Source organism: Staurois parvus, unplaced genomic scaffold, assembly GCF_062004578.1.
Source record: "Staurois parvus isolate SC_StPar_1 unplaced genomic scaffold, SC_StPar_1.0 ptg000144l, whole genome shotgun sequence".
Taxonomy (NCBI): domain Eukaryota; kingdom Metazoa; phylum Chordata; class Amphibia; order Anura; family Ranidae; genus Staurois; species Staurois parvus.
In genome coordinates this window covers 1,187,371-1,204,394 of record NW_028317940.1, presented here as the reverse complement: position 1 = coordinate 1,204,394, position 17,024 = coordinate 1,187,371, and the positions used below count along the sequence as shown (strand labels likewise).

Here is a 17,024-nt window from a genome sequence, read left to right as displayed (position 1 = left end):
TGATGTGAGATCACATAGAACATCTCATCTTGTAGAGTCCACACATCGTCTCCACATGTCAGAGTGTTCCATCACTTTATGTTCCCGACCCTCAACTCCACTGACCTGATGATGGTGAGGGATGGTGTGACCTTCCTGTGTGGAATACTGGGACACAGAGGACGGGGACATGTCTCTGGTGGGTTCCCATGACTGGATCCACCTACCTGATGATGATGGGGGATGGTGTGACCTTCCTGTGTGGAATCCCGGGGATACAGAGGACAGGGACATCTCTCTGGTGGGTTCCCATGACTGGATCCACATTCCTGATGATGGTGAGGGATGGTGTGACCTTCCTGTGTGGAATCCCGGGAATACAGAGGACGGGGATATCTCTGTGGTGGGTTCCCATGACTGAAACCACCTTCCTGATGATGGTGAGGGATGGTGTGACCTTCCTGTGTGGAATCCCGGGAATACAGAGGACGGGGACATCTCTCTGGTGGGTTCCCATTACTAGGTGGCTCCATCTTGTACAGGTCCCTTTGTTCTTCAGAAAGCTCTTTCATCACATCAAAAGCCTCATCCTCCTCTTTAACAACAATATTATCTCCGAGGTTTCCAATCTGAATATATAAAAAAACATGCAAATAAATCATCAAAACAATAATTGCCAATCATTGACCTGACTTGAACTTTTAGAAATGTTGACTCCTCCATCCCCCCATCCTCATCCTCTTTTATCGCTTCTTTAACCTCAACTGTAGAATCTCTCAGGTTTCCACTCTGAATATATAATAAAATGACATCAATGGTAACAATGCAGATAATGTACAGATCCTAATGATACTATCAGTGATTATCAATCATCATGATGTCCTTGTAGAGGTCCTTGTGTCCTTCTAAATACTCCCACTCCTCCATGGAGAAATAGACAGTGACACCCTGACACCTTATAGGAACCTGACACACACAATGATACAGTCACCATCCAGACACATCCCTTGTCTGTTACTGGAGAATGTCCCAGAATTCCCGGCACCGCTCACCTCTCCTGTCAGCAGCTCCATCATCTTCTTGGTGACTTCTAGAATCTTCTGCATGTTGTGTCTCTCAGGGTTTAGGGAGTCACATGGAGGCACTGTGATGGTCATATGATCACCTGACTTCAGAAGAGGAAATCTCTGTATTGAGGAACCAATAGGAACATCATGTTAGACTCCCAGAATCCTCCTCACCTCTCCGGTCAGGTCTGTGTGATGTCATGTGACCTCCCAGAATCCTCCTCACCTCTCCGGTCTGGTCTGTGTTTTATTAATAGAGATGAGAGTGATGTCATGTGACCTCCCAGAATCCTCCTCACCTCTCCGGTCAGCAGGTAGATGATCTCCAGGGTGAGGTTTAGTATCCTCTCAGTCATGTGACTCCGGTCCTCCTCCATCCTCATTGGTCATGTGATCTATACAGGTTTCCTGTAGACCAATAATTGATAACAGAGAATGATCTGGTTGTACGATATTAGGAAGGGGGGGGATAATATGAGGGTCTCTATCATGGAATAACGGCCCTCAGTGGGATTACACACAGAGGGACATTCAGTTTAAGGTTTGCTGTGATTTTGGGGTCCAGCAGCTTGTTGCCCTTGGGCTTGCCAGCATTGGTGCACCTAGCTATCTAGCACCCGGGGGCCAATCATTTTTCAACACCCCCATACAGAAAAAATGTAATAAAGACAAATTGTGGGCATGGCCTAATTATGCTAACAATGGGAGGGGCTTAAATAGCCATAGGTAAATAAAACCTGAGCCTCTGCTCTGTATACACAGCACACATATCTCCCAGTATTATACCTGCAGGTTCAGGAGTGCAGAACACAGAGGTCACTGCACAGAATACAGCCAACAAACCCCCCTCCTGCCAGTACAAATCCCCCCCAAGCCCATTTATCCTACAGTACAATTCTGACCCCATAGATCCAATCTCTCTCCCAGCATAGCTCCTCCCCCACAGTGCTGAATCCCCCCTTCCGGCCTAACCCCTCAGTACAAACTCCCTTCCCCAACACAGATCCTCCCTACCCTAACCCTACAGACTACCCCGCGTTCAGATCTCCATCCTCCAGCTTCATCCACCAGTACAGACCCCCTTCTTTCAGCCTAACCATTTAGTACAGATGTCCCCAGTACAGGCCCCCCTCCCATCCTAACCCCTTGCTACAGACCCCCCAGTACAGTTCCACTTCCCAGCATGACCCCTCAGTACAGACCCCTCCCCCTTCCAGCCTGACTCCTCAGTATAGAACCCCCAGTACAGTTCCACTTCCCAGCATGACCCCTCAGTACAGACCCCTTCCAACCTGGCTCCTCAATATAGACCCCTCATTAAAGACCCCCCAGTACAGTTCCACTTCCCAGCATGACCCCTCAGTACAGACACCTCCCCTTCCAGCCTGGCTCCTCAGCATAGACCCCTCAGTACAGATCCCCCAGTACATTTCCATTTCCCAGCATGACCACTCAGTACAGACACCTCCCCCTTCAAGACTGACTCCTCAGTATAGACCCCTCATTACAGACCTCCCAGTACAATCAATTTCCCAGCATGACCCCTCAGTACAGACACCTCCCCCTTCTAGACTGGCTCCTCAGCATAGACCCCTCATTACAGACCCCCCAGTACAGTTCCACTTCCCAGGATGACCCCTCAGCACAGACACCTCCCCCTTCCAGTCTGGCTCCTCAGTATAGACCCCTTATTACAGACCCCCCAGTACAGTTCCACTTCCCAGCATGACCCCTCAGTACAGACACCCCCCTTCCAGCCTGGCTTCTCAGTATAGACCTCTCAGTACAGACACCTCCCCCTTCCAGCCTGGCTCCTCAGTATAGACCCCCCCCAGTACAGACACCTCCCCATTACAACCTGGCTCCTCAGTATAGACCCCTCATTACAGACCCCCTAGTACAGTTCCATTTCCCAGCATGACCCCTCAGTACAGACACCTCCCCCTTCCAGACTGACTCCTCAGTATAGACCCCTCATTACAGACACCTCCCCATTACAACCTGGCTCCTCAATATAGACCCCTCATTACAGACCCCCCCCCCAGTACAGTTCCACTTCCCAGCATGACCCCTCAGTACAGACACCTCCCCCTTCCAGCCTGGCTCCTCAGTATAGACCCTTCAGTACAGATCCCCCACTCCCATCCTAACTTCTCAGAACAGACACCCCCTCTGAGCATAAACCCTCAGATTTCCAAACACAGGCCAACCCTTCCACTTAACCCCTTAGTACAGACACCCCCATTACAGAACCCCCCAAACCTAACCTTCCTGTGCAGACTCCCCTTTCACGCAGATCTTTCTATGAGTGGCAGTTCAGAGTGTTGGACGTTCTCCCTTCAGCCTAACCCCTCTATACTCAATAGAGTGCCCTCTTCTGACCTGTCCCCTCAGTACAGACCCCCTTCTCATCCTAACCATCTACTACAGACCCTCTGCCAGTCAATCCCCCAGTACAGACCCCCCTTCTAGTGCACACATTGTAAACGATCAGCGGCAGTTTAGGATAAGGGAAGTCCTCCTCCTCAGCTGTCATGTAACCAGAGTTGAGGAGGAACCTCGCCTTCGATCTGATGTGCCGCTGTCAGGACATAGAAGTGGCGCTGCAATGCCTATAATACGAGACCTACAGTGCTGCTTCTGCCTGTCTGACAGCAACATGGACCGCAAGACGCCAAGTACGCCATTGCCTGCTGGATCGTAAATTCAATGGACGATGGAGGAAGGATGGATATGACGATGGAGGAAGAGGACGGACGCGACGGTGGAGGAAGAGGACGGACGCAACGGTGGAGGAAGAGGACGGGCCTGACTGGGTAGGGAGAGGACGGGCCTGACTGGGTAGGGAGAGGACGGGCGTGACGGTGGAGAAAGACGATGGAGGAAGAGGACGGACGTGACGGAGGGGTTACTGGATGAAAATAAGCTCTTATTACCTCCTCTGCTGCCACTTCCACCAATGTCTCTTCTCTACTTCCTTCCCGACTCACCTCTCACCTGGAACTTATTTATAATCTGACATCACTTCCTGTCTTCCAGAGACTTCCTGTCTGGGTAGAAGTGAGATCACCACCTTGTGGAGCTCAGAAGAACTGCAGCCCCGAGAACCATCTGGTAGTGTGACCCCTTGTGTAGGTGACCCTAATTACCCATGTTTTTCAGTACTATACACGGATCAGCCACATCCTTATGACCAGCTACAATAAACCATTGAGGCATGGACTCCCCTGGACCTCTGAAGGTACCCTAAGGTATCTGGCACAAAGCCATCAGTAGCAGATCCTTTAAATCCTGAAAGTTGTGAGGTGTACTTAATGGATCTGACTTGTTTTACCTGTACATCCCACAGATGATTAACTGTATTGAGATTTGAAGAATTTGGAGGCCGAGTCAACACCTCAAGCTCGTTGTTGTGTTCCTCAAACCATTTGTGAATTCATCAGACCAGACTTCCTTCTTCCATCAGTCAGCACCTTGAACTCATTGTGTTCCTCAAACCATTCTTGGATTCATCAGCCCAGACCTCCTTCTTCCATCAGTCAGCACCTTGAACTCATTATGTTCCTCAAACCATTCTTGGATTCATCGGACCATGCCACCTTCTTCCATCAGTCAGCACCTTGAACTCATTGTGTTCCTCAAACCATTCTTGGATTCATCAGGCCAGACTACCTTCTTCCATCAGTCAGCACCTTGAATTCATTGTGTTCCTCAAACCATTTTTGGATTCATCAAGCCAGACCACATTCTTCCATCAGTCAGCACCTTGAACTCATTGTGTTCCTCAAAACATTCTTGGATTCATCATGCCAGACCACCTTCTTCCATCAGTCAGCACCTTGAAGTCATTGTGTTCCTCAAACTATGCTTGGATTCATCAGACCAGACCTCCTTCTTCCATCAGTCAGCACCTTGAACTCATTGTGTTACTCAAACCATTCTTGGATTCATCAGACCAGACCACATTCTTCCATCGGTCAGCACCTTGAACTCATTGTGTTCCTCAAACCATTCTTTGATTCATCAGACCAGACCTTTTTCTTCCATTAGTCAGCACCTTGCACTCATTGTGTTCTTCAAACCATTCTTGGATTCATCAGACCAGACCTCCTTCTTCCATCAGTCAGCACCTTGAACTCATTGTGTTCCTCAAACCATTTGTGAATTCATCAGACCAGACCTCCTTCTTCCATCAGTCAGCATCTTGCACTCATTGTGTTACTCAAACCATTCTTGGATTCATCATACCAGACCACCTTCTTCCATCAGTCAGCACCTTGAACTCATTGTGTTCCTCAAACCATTCTTGGATTCATCAGACCAGACCTTTTTCTTCCATTAGTCAGCACCTTGCACTCATTGTGTTCCTCAAACCATTCTTGGATTCATCAGGCCAGGCCACCTTCTTCCATTGTGGTCCAATTCTGATGCTCATGCACCCATTGTAGGGACTTTTGGCTGTGGACCTGGGTCAGCATGGGCACTCTGGCTGGTCTGCACCTACAAAGCCCCATATGCAACAAACTGCGATGCTCTGTGTGTATTATGACACCTTTCTACCAGAAACAGCGTTCACTTTTTTTTGGTAATCTGAGCTCCAGTAGCTCTTCTATTGGATCGGACTACACAGGCCAGCCTTCGCTCCCCATGTGCATCAGTGAGCCTTGGCCGCCCATGATCCTGTCTTTCGATTGACCAGTTTTTCTTCGTTGGATCACTTTTGGTCGTTCCTGTCCACCGGGAACATCTCACAAAAGCTGCAGGTTTGGAGTTGCTCTGACCCAGTCACCTATACATTACAATTTGGCCCTTCAGATCCTTACGCTTGCCCATTTTTTTTCTCCTTCAGGGACAACATGTTCATGCTGCCTAATAAATCCCACCCACTTTCAGGTGTTGCAGAGTGAAGCAATGTTATTCACTTTACCTGTCAGTGGTCATAAAGTTATGGCTGATTGGCATTCATTACTGGTCCATTGTAAGCAAGACAGGTCAATGTACTTCCGTATTTTATAAGTTGAATGGACTACGTTGTCCCATTGTGTGCTTTTATAACTGATGCTTGCTTTGGGTTTTTTTTGGCCTCTCTCTTGTGCCTGCCTGTACTGGGACCCCGCTGATAACAACCCCCCCCCCCCCGTGTGGAGGTGAGCAAAGGGGGTCAGGTTACAGAGGTTGGCAGAGAGGGGATGTGAAGGTGAGCAGAGAGGGGGGTTTGTGGTACAGAGGGGAGCAGAGGGGTAGTGGAGATGAGCAGAAATAGGGGTTTTGGGGTGTGGAGGTGAGCAGAAAGGGCGGTTTGGCTAATGGAGGTGAGTAGAAAGGGGGTTTTGGGTATGGAGGTGAAAAGAGAGGGGGGCGTCTGGAGGTAAGAAGAGAGGGGTAGTTTGGGGTGTGAAGGTGAGCAGAATGAGGAATTTGTGATATGTAGATGAGCGGGGGGGGGGGGTGGGGGGGGAGTTGGGTAATGGAGGTGAGCAGAAAGGGTGGTGTGGAGGTAAGCAGAGAGCGGGATTTGAGGGTGGTTAGAAAGGGGGGTTTGGAGGTGAGCAGAGAGTGGGACTTGAGGGTGAGCAGAGAAGGGGATTTTGAGGTGAGCAGAGAGATGGGGTTTGGGGTGTGAAGGTGAGCAGAGGGCGGGATTTGAGGGTGAGCAGAGAGGGGGGTTTGAGGTGTCTAGATGAGCAGAAAGGGGGGTTTGGGGTGTGGAGATGAGCAGAAAGGGGGGTTCGAGGTGTGGAGATGAGCAGAAAGGGGGGTTTGGGGTGTGAAGATGAGCAGAAAGGGGGGTTTGGAGGTGAGCAGAGTGGGGAATTTGTGGTATGTAGGGGAGCGGGGGGGGGGTTGGGTAATGGAGATGAGCAGAAAGTCTGGTGTGGAGGTAAGCAGAGAAGGGGGTTTTAGGGTATGGAGGTGAGGAGAAAAGGGGGTGTGGAGGTGAGAAGAAAGGGGGGGGGGAGAAGGTAAGCAGAGAGGGGAATCTTTAGTATGCAAGTGAGCAGAGAGGGGGGTTTCGGTATGGAGGTGAGCAGAAAGAGGGATTTGGGATACACAGGTGACCAAAAAGGGGGGTTTGGGGTGTCAACGTGAGCAGACAAAAGGTTTTGGGGTATGGAGGATAGCAAAGAGGAGGGTTTGGGGTATGGAGGATAGCAGAGAGGAGGGTTTGGGGTATGGAGGATAGCAGAGAGAGATGTTTGGGGTATGGAGGATAGCAGAGAGGAGGGTTTGGGGTATGGAGGATAGCAGAGAGAGATGTTTGGGGTATGGAGGATAGCAGAGAGGGGGATTTGGGGTGTGGAGGATAGCAGAGAGGGAGGTTTGGGGTATGGAGGATAGCAGAGAGGGAGGTTTGGGGTATGGAGGATAGCAGAGAGGGAGGTTTGGGGTATGGAGGATAGCAGAGAGAGAGGTTTGGGGTATGGAGGATAGCAGAGAGGGAGGTTTGGGGTATGGAGGATAGCAGAGAGGGGGATTTGGGGTGTGGAGGATAGCAGAGAGGAGGGTTTGGGGTATGGAGGATAGCAGAGAGGAGGGTTTGGAGAATAGCAGAGAGGAGGGTTTGGGGTATGGAGAATAGCAGGGAGGGAGGTTTGGGGTATGGAGGATAGCAGAGAGGAGGGTTTGGGGTATGGAGGATAGCAGAGAGGGAGGTTTGGGGTATGGAGGATAGCAGAGAGGAGGGTTTGGGGTATGGAGGATAGCAGAGGTGGGTTTGGGGTATGGAGGATAGCATAGAGGTGGGTTTGGGGTATAGAGGATAGCAGAGAGGAGGGTTTGGGGTATGGAGGATACCAGAGTGGGAGGTTTGGGGTATGGAGGATAGCAGAGAGGGGGGTTTGGGGTGTGGAGGATAGCAGAGAGGGGGGTTTGGGGTGTGGAGGATAGCAGAGAGGGAGGTTTGGGGTGTGGAGGATAGCAGAGAGGAGGGTTTGGGGTGTGGAGGATAGCAGAGAGGAGGGTTTGGGGTGTGGAGGATAGCGGAGGGGGGTTTGGGATATGGATGATAGCAGAGGGGGGTTTGGGGTATGGAGGATAGCAGAGAGGGTGATTTGGGGTATGGAGGATACCAGAGTGGGAGGTTTGGGGTATGGAGGATAGCAGAGAGGGGGGTTTGGGGTATGGAGGATAGCAGAGAGGGGGGTTTGGGGCATGGAGAATAGCAGAAAGGAGGGTTTGGGGTATGGAGGATAGCAGAGAGGAGGAAAGGTCTCCGGGTTCCATGCTCGGAATAAACAATACAGCAGCTCCATGGTGCTTTCCATATGAAAGTATTTTATTAAAAACACTCCCAGGATGCAGTGCACCCCAACTTGTGCATTGAGGGGGCTCGCAGAATTTCATGCACTCAGGATATTTGCAGATGTGGTTCCTGTCACTTGATTTGAGGCTAGGCACTGCTGTTGTCATGTATTCAAGTGTCCTAACTCCTCCCAACAATGTGATGCTGTGACCTTAACTCTACCCTACGCATTGCGTCAATAGTTAAGTGGGGTCTTTTCCTTTATCTCCATGATCCGGTGCACCCAGACCCATGCACTGAAGGTGCTCACAGGACTTCATGCACTTGGTGCAGTTATACAGATTATCCACTGAGTGAGATTCTTTATGTATAACAAGTTCTGATTTCTTAGTAAAACATTTCCCGCACTCAGGGCAGCTATATGGCTTCTCACCCATGTGTGATCTCCAATGTCTGGAAAGACAGGACTTCTGGGAAAATGATTTTCCGCAATCACTGCAGTAATACGGCCTCTCCCCTGAGTGAGTTCTTTTGTGTGCGACAAGGTCTGATTTCTGTGTAAAACATTTCCCGCACTCGGGGCAGGAATATGGTTTCTGGCCTGTGTGAAAACTCTGATGTCTGGAAAGAGAGGACTTCTGTGCAAAACATTTCCCGCACTCGGGGCAAGCATAAGGCTTCTCACCTGTATGGGTTCTCTGATGTAGGGAAAGGAAGAACTTCTTTGAGAAACACTTCCCGCACTCAGGACAGGAGTAAGGCTTCTCCCCCGTGTGAGATCTTTGATGTAAAAGAAGGTTGAATTTCCGTTGATAACATTTCCCGCACTCAGAACAGGGATACGGCTTCTCGCCTGTGTGTAATCTGTAATGTTCAATCAGTTTTGATTTATGGAGAAAATATTTCCCGCACTCAGAACAGGAAAGAAGCTTCTCCCCCGTGTGAAATCTCTGATGCAGAGTTAGATTTAATTCGGAGCTAAAACTTTTCCCGCACTCAGGACAGGAAAACATCTTCTCCCCCTGAACCCCGGCCCCATCCCCCACAGTACGAGGTTGCTCAGAGTCAGAGGGATTCCATGGTCTCTCCACACTGGGAAGTCCACCATCCATAGTGGAGCTCATTGTCTTTTCTCCGGCACAATCTCCTGGGATGTCCTCATCTTCCATTTTACAACCTGGAGATAAAGTGAGACGATCCTTTGAGGGTTTCTCCATGGCGGGTCCTGGAAAAATAGAAAAACATCATCAATAGATAGGAGAGGGTTAGTTCACTTCCATCAAGATTCCATCTGGATCAGGGAGATAGGAGGGAGCAGATGTTCTCTGTGGATGTCCCAACCAGCTGGGACTCTTCCCCTCTTCAGTCAAAGGGCCTTTGGTCCTCCCAGATCACTTCTACATTTACACCGCCTTGTCAGAGGAGCAGGAACCAATGGGGGCTGGGGGGGGCAGTAACAGAGCAGAGATAAGAGAAGAATATATTCTGGTCACCTGTGCTGATCTCTGTAGGAGTGTCCTCCTCTATGAATGTCCTCCTCATTCCAGCCTCCTCCGTATATTGCTGATCATCCCTCACATACGTCTCTTCTACTTCACCCTCAACTTTCATGTTCATCAGATCTTCATCCTAAACCAACAGAATGGCAGAAAACAACATCTGTAACATAGAAGGATTTATGATGTGAGATCACATAGAACATCTCATCTTGTAGAGTCCACACATCGTCTCCACATGTCAGAGGGTTCCATCACTTTATGTTCCCGACCCTCAACTCTACCTACCTGATGATGGTGAGGGATGGTGTGACCTTCCTGTGTGGAATCCCGGGAATACAGAGGACGAGGACATCTGTCTGGTGGGTTGCCATTACTAGATGGCTCCATCGTAAAGTTCTTGTACAGGTCCCTTTGTTCTTCAGAAAGCTCCTTCATCACACTGAACGCCTCATCCTCCTCTTTAACAACAATATTATCTCCGAGGTTTCCAATCTGAATATATAAAAAAACATGCAAATAAATCATCATACCAATAATTGTCCATCATGACGTCCTTGTAGAGGTCCTTGTGTCCTTCTAAATACTCCCACTCCTCCATGGAGAAATAGACAGTGACACCCTGACACCTTATAGGAACCTGACACACACAATGATACAGTCACCATCCAGACACATCCCTTGTCTGTTACTGGAGAATATTCCAGAATTCCCGGCACCGCTCACCTCTCCTGTCAGCAGCTCCATCATCTTCTTGGTGACTTCTAGAATCTTCTGCATGTTGTGTCTCTCAGGGTTTAGGGAGTCACATGGAGGCACTGTGATGGTCATATGATCACCTGACTTCAGAAAAGGAAATCTCTGTATTGGGGAACCAATAGGAACATCATGTTAGACTCCCAGAATCCTCCTCACCTCTCCGGTCAGGTCTGTGTTTTATTAATAGAGATGAGAGTGATGTCATGTGACCTCCCAGAATCCTCCTCACCTCTCCGGTCAGGTCTGTGTTTTATTAATAGAGATGAGAGTGATGTCATGTGACCTCCCAGAATCCTCCTCACCTCTCCGGTCAGGTCTGTGTTTTATTAATAGAGATGAGAGTGATGTCATGTGACCTCCCAGAATCCTCAACGACACTCTACCCAATCCTAATATCTATACCTCAAAAAAAAAATTTTTTTGATTTAAAAATATATAAATCAAATCGATAAATTCATAAATCAATAAATAAACCATAAATTCATAAAAGTCCCAAAAATGTCTCTGAAATCTCCAAATATAGAAATCAATTTGTTTTCCACCTCCAAATCACATCGTGTTATGCTGTATAAGATACTCCAAAGTGTTTATTCCAACGTTCTTGTACCTCAAAAAAATACAAACTAAAAATAGTGTATTACCTTTTACAAACAAACGCTTGTTCAAAAATAATTGTGTCATGCACACTGCATATCATGTGTATAAAAAGTTCAAAAAAAAAAAAAATATACTGTATATATATATATATAAATATACACAAATATGATAAATTAATAAAATTACTATTAACACATGTGAACAAAAGTGAACACTCCAAACACAATGACCGTGTTCACCGCTTAACGTGGTAGCGAACTCATTCACTGCAAAAATAAATAAATAAAACCCAATAGTGAATTCCAAAGTGTGTAACTCAAATGAAAACAGTCCAACTGGTGCAGCAATGAGTAATTACCCTATGAAGGTAATGTCAAGCTTTTCCCACACAATAGATACTGGCACCTCCAGGCTCCTTTATATTCCTGTTAGCGTGTTCCCATATTCCTCATAAGGCAAATCAGATATTTAGAGGCTTTAAAGTGTTCAAATATAACATTTTATTCATCAACTTACATCTTAAAACTCCAACAAACTGCTTCCAGCTTCTGAAATATTCCAATCAGGTCTTATCCTGGCAGAAACAGCATGTACCCTAAACAAAGATGGCCGCGATCGTACTTCTGGTAAAACGTAAGTGCGTCAGACGTCACGTGTTCCGACGTGTTTCGTCACTTCCTGGACTTTTTCATAAAGTCCAGGAAGTGACAAAACGTGTCGACCCACGTGACGTCTGACGCACTTACGTTTTACCAGAAGTACGATCGCGGCCATCTTTGTTTAGGGTACATGCTGTTTCTGCCAGGATAAGACCTGATTGGAATATTTCAGAAGCTGGAGCGGTGAACACGGTCATTGTCTTTGGAGTGTTCACGTTTGTTCACGTGTTAATAGTAATTTTATTAATTTATCATATTTATGTATATTTATATATATACACACATTATATATATATTTTTTTTTTTTTTTTGAACTTTTTATACACATGATATGCAGTGTGCATGACACAATTATTTTTGCACAAGCGTTTGTTTGTAAAAGGTAATACACTATTTTTAGTTTGTATTTTTTTGAGGTACAAGAACGTTGGAATAAACACTTTGGAGTATCTTAAACAGCATAACATGATGTGATTTGGAGGTGGAAAAGATTGATTTGTATATTTGGAGATTTCAGAGACATTTTTGGGACTTTTATGAATTTCTGGTTTATTGATTTATGAATTTATCGATTTGATTTATATATTCTTTAATCAAAAAATTTATTTTTTTTGAGGTGTAGATATTAGGATTGGGTAGAGTGTCATTGAGGAAAGATTTCACACATTATATTACTTTCAAGGGTGAAAGTTTTTTCTTTTCTTCTGGGTTAGGAATGTTATAGTTTTAGTTTGCACAGCTATTGGTTTTCTCTCCCGGAATCCTCCTCACCTCTCCGGTCAGGTCTGTGTGATGTCATGTGACCTCCCAGAATCCTCCTCACCTCTCCGGTCAGGTCTGTGTTTTATTAACAGAGACCAGAGTGATGTCATGTGACCTCTCAGAATCCTCCTCACCTCTCCGGTCAGGTCTCTGTTTTATTAATAGAGATGAGAGTGATGTCAAGTGACCTCCCAGAATCCTCCTCACCTCTCCGGTCAGGTCTGTGTTTTATTAATAGAGATGAGTGATGTCATGTGACCTCCCAGAATCCTCCTCACCTCTCCGGTCAGGTCTGTGTTTTACTAATAGAGATAGGAGTGATGTCATGTGACCTTCCAGAATCCTCCTCACCTCTCCGGTCAGGTCTGTGTTTTATTAGTAGAGATAGGAGTGATGTCATGTGACCTCCCAGAATCCTCATCTCTCCGGTCAGGTCTGTGTTTTATTAACAGAGACCAGAGTGATGTCATGTGACCTCCCAGAATCCTCCTCACCTCTCCGGTCAGGTCTGTGTGTTATTAACAGAGACCAGAGTGATGTCATGTGACCTCCCAGAATCCTCCTCACCTCTCCGGTCAGGTCTGTGTTTTATTAATAGAGATGAGTGATGTCATGTGACCTCCCAGAATCCTCCTCACCTGTCTGGTCAGGTCTGTGTTTTATTAATAGAGATGAGAGTGATGTCATGTGACCTCCCAGAATCCTCCTCACCTCTCCGGTCAGCAGGTAGATGATTTCCAGGGTGAGGTTTAGTATCCTCTCAGTCATATGACTCCGGTCCTCCTCCATCCTCATTGGTCATGTGATCTATACAGGTTTCCTGTAGACCAATAATTAATAACAGAGAATGATCTGGACTGTACTGGTTGTACAATATTAGGATGGGGGGGGGGGGGGAGTGGGGTAATATGAGGGTCTCTATCATGGAGGAACAGCCCCCAGTGGACTTACACATGGCAACATTTGGAATACTTTTGCTATGTTTTGAGGTCCAAGCATCTTGCCCTTTGTCCTGGCACTCATGGCTGATCATTTTTTATCTCTTTCCACACACACGTCATAAGAAATAACTAAAGGAATAAAGACAAAAATTGTGGGTGTGGCCAAATTGTGCTTATTAAATGGGAGGGGCTTAAAAAGCTATGGTTAAAAAAAAAAAAAACTACGTGTAATCACTGCATACAAAGCACATATATGTCTCAGCAATGCATAGGCCACTGCACAGAATCAAACATTCTGCCTCCTGCGGGAACAAATCACCCCTAAGCTCACATTCCTTACAGTACGAATCTCAACCTACAGATCCAATCTCCCTTCCAGTACATTTCTCCCCCCACAGTACTGAATTCCCCCTCCTAGCCTAACCCTTCAGTACAAATCCCCTTCCCTGCCTATGACCTCAGCGCAGACCAGCTCCCAGCCCCTCATATCAGTACAGACCACCTTTTCTGTCCCCTCATTTTGGACCCCCACCAGTACAGTCCTCTGCAGCAAAGATCTTCCCCAATACAGATCCTTCCTACATTAACCCTGCAGACACCCCCCCCCCCTCCAGTACAGACCCCCTCCCCTCCAAGCCTAACCCTTCAGCACAAACCCCCTTCCCTGCCTTTGACCTCAGTTCAAACGACCCCCCCTCCCTCCAGTACTGATTCCCCTCTCCTACCCTAACCGTTCAGTACAGATCCCCTTTTCCAGCCTAACCCTTCAATACAAACACCCCCCAGTACAGGTCCCCCGCCTTTCAGCCTAACCTTTAAGTACAAACACCCCCAGTACAAATCCTCCCCCCTTCCAGCCTAACCCTTCAGTACAAACACCCCCAGTACAGGTCCCCCGCCTTTAAGCCTAACCCTTCAGTACAAACACCCCCAGTACAAATCCTCCCCCCTTCCAGCCTAACCCTTCAGTACAAACACCCCCAGTACAGGTCCCCCTCCTTTCAGCCTAACCCTTCAGTACAAAACACCCCCAGTACAGACCCCCCCCCTTCCAACCTAACCCTTCAGTACAAACACCCCTAGTACTGGTCCCCCTCCTTTCAGCCTAACCCTTCAGTACAAACACTCCCAGTACATATACCCTCCTTCCAGCCAAACCCTTCAGTACAAACACCCTCAGTACAAATCCTCCCCCCTTCCAGCCTAACCCTTCAGTACAAACACCCCCAGTACAGATCCTCCCCCCCTTCCAGTCTAACCCTTCAGTACAAACACCCCCAGTACAGATCCCCCTCCTTCCAGCTAACCCTTCAGTACAAACACCCTCAGTACAAATCCTCCCCCCTTCCAGCCTAACCCTTCAGTACAAACACTCCCAGTACAGATCCTCCCCCCTTCCAGCCTAGCCCTTCAGTACAAACACCCCCAGTAAAGATCCCCCTCCTTCCAGCAAACCCTTCAGTACAAACACCCCCAGTACAGATCCCCCCTTCCAGCCTAATCCTTCAGTACAAACACTCCCAGTACATATACCCTCCTTCCAGCCAAACCATTCAGTACAAACACCCCCAGTACAGATCCCCCTCCTTCCAGCCAAACCCTTCAGTACAAACACCCCCAGTACAGATCCCCCTCCTTCCAGCCTAACCCTTCAGTATAAACACCCCCAGTACAGGTCCCCCTCCTTCCAGCCTAACCCTTCAGTATAAACACCCCCAGTACAGATCCCCCTCCTTCCAGCCTAACCCTTCAGTATAAACACCCCCAGTACAGGTCCCCCTCCTTTCAGTCCAACCGTTCAGTACAAACACCCCCAGTACATATACCCCTTCCAGCCTAACCCTTCAGTACAAACACCCCCAGTACAGATCCCCCTCCTTTCAGCTTAACCCTTCAGTATAGACCCACCCAGTATAAACCTTCTGCTCCTAGAATAACTTTTCAACATAGATTACCCAGTACAGCCCCTCCTCCCATCCTAATCCCATGATACAGACCTCCCCTCCCCCCAGTACAGTCCCTCAAATCCCCTCAGTGCAGACTCTTCCTTTCCAGTCTAACCCCTGAATACATACCCCTCCTCCCATCCTAATCTGTTGGTGCAAAGCCTGAACAGTACAGTTTTGTCTTCCAGTGCAACCCCTCAGACCCTTCCCACTCCAAGCCTAACCCCTCAGCACAGATTTCCAAATACAGACCCGTCCTTCCACCCAACCGCTCAGTACAGACACCCTCAGTGCAGTTGCCCCTCCCTGCATAATCCCTCAATAGATACCTCCCAGTACAGCCCCCCCCCCCATCCTAATCCTTTTGTTCAAACTCCCCAGTACAGTCTCTCTTTCCAGCGTTGCCCCTCAGTACAGACTTCAAATATCTGGTCTAACCTCTCAGAACAAGACCTTCCCCTTAACATTCTCCTCTCCCAGCCTACCCTCCAGTACAGACCCTCCCCACTCCAATCCCATCCCTTCAGTACAGACCCCCCTCGCAGCCTAAATCCTCAGTACAGACCTCCCCACTCCAATCCCAACCAGGGACGGACTGACCATTTGGAAACTCGGGCACTGCCCGAGGGCCCGGGGTCAGTAGGGGTCCCCATGAGATGCCCCTGGTACCTTTTTCATAGGCTTTTTTGAATTTGGGCAAGGACACAGGGGCCCCATGATCCCTTATTGCCCGGGGGCCCCATGAGTTGTCAGTCCGCCCCTGATCCCAACCCTGCAGTACAGACCCCCCCCCCCCTCTCAGCCTAAATTCTCAGTACAGACCCTCCCCACTCCAATCCCAACCCTTCAGTACAGACCCCCCTCTCAGCCTAAACCCTCAGTACAGACCTCCCCACTCCAATCCCAACCCTTCAGTACAGACCCCCTTCTCAGCCTAAACCCTCAGTACAGACTCTTCTCTCAGCCTAAACCCTCAGTACAGACCCTCCCCACTCCAAGCCCAACCCTTCAGTACAGACCCCCCTCTCAGCCTAAACCCTCAGTACAGACCCTCCTCTCAGCCTAAACCCTCAGTGCAGACCCTCCTCTCAGCCTAAACCCTCAGTACAGACCCTCCCCACTCCAATCCCAACCCTTCAGTACAGACCTCCCCACTCCAATCCCAACCCTTCAGTACAGACCCCCCTCTCAGCCTAAATCCTCAGTACGGACCTCTCCACTCCAATCCCAACCCTTCAGTACAGATCCCCCCTTTCAGCGTAAACACTCAGTACAGACCTCCCCACTCCAATCCCAACCCTTCAGTACAGACCCCCCTCTCAGCCTAAACCCTCAGTACAGACCTCCCCACTCCAATCCCAACCCTTCAGTACAGATCCCCCCTTTCAACGTAAACACTCAGTACAGACCTCCCCATTCCAATCCCAACCCTTCAGTACAGACCCCCCTCTCAGCCTAAACCCTCAGTACAGACTCTTCTCTCAGCCTAAACCCTCAGTACAGACCCTCCCCACTCCAATCCCAACCCTTCAGTACAGACCCCCCTCTCAGCCTAAACTCTCAGTACAGACCCTC

At 48.4% G+C, this 17,024-nt stretch overlaps 2 protein-coding genes across 2 annotated transcripts in view; both read right to left on the bottom strand.

The window, feature by feature from the left end:
• The window catches only part of LOC149465035 (uncharacterized), a 52,330-nt gene that overhangs the window by 13,643 nt on the left and 21,663 nt on the right, over positions 1 to 17,024 (bottom strand). The gene's annotated exons all lie outside the window — the stretch shown is intronic.
• The window catches only part of LOC149465036 (uncharacterized), a 30,791-nt gene that overhangs the window by 1,544 nt on the left and 12,223 nt on the right, over positions 1 to 17,024 (bottom strand). Inside the window, 4 exon segments of the mRNA XM_089673762.1 lie at positions 207 to 294; positions 8,605 to 9,514; positions 9,783 to 9,918; positions 10,074 to 10,181. Coding sequence (XP_089529888.1) covers positions 207 to 294; positions 8,605 to 9,514; positions 9,783 to 9,918; positions 10,074 to 10,181 — 1,242 coding nt within the window.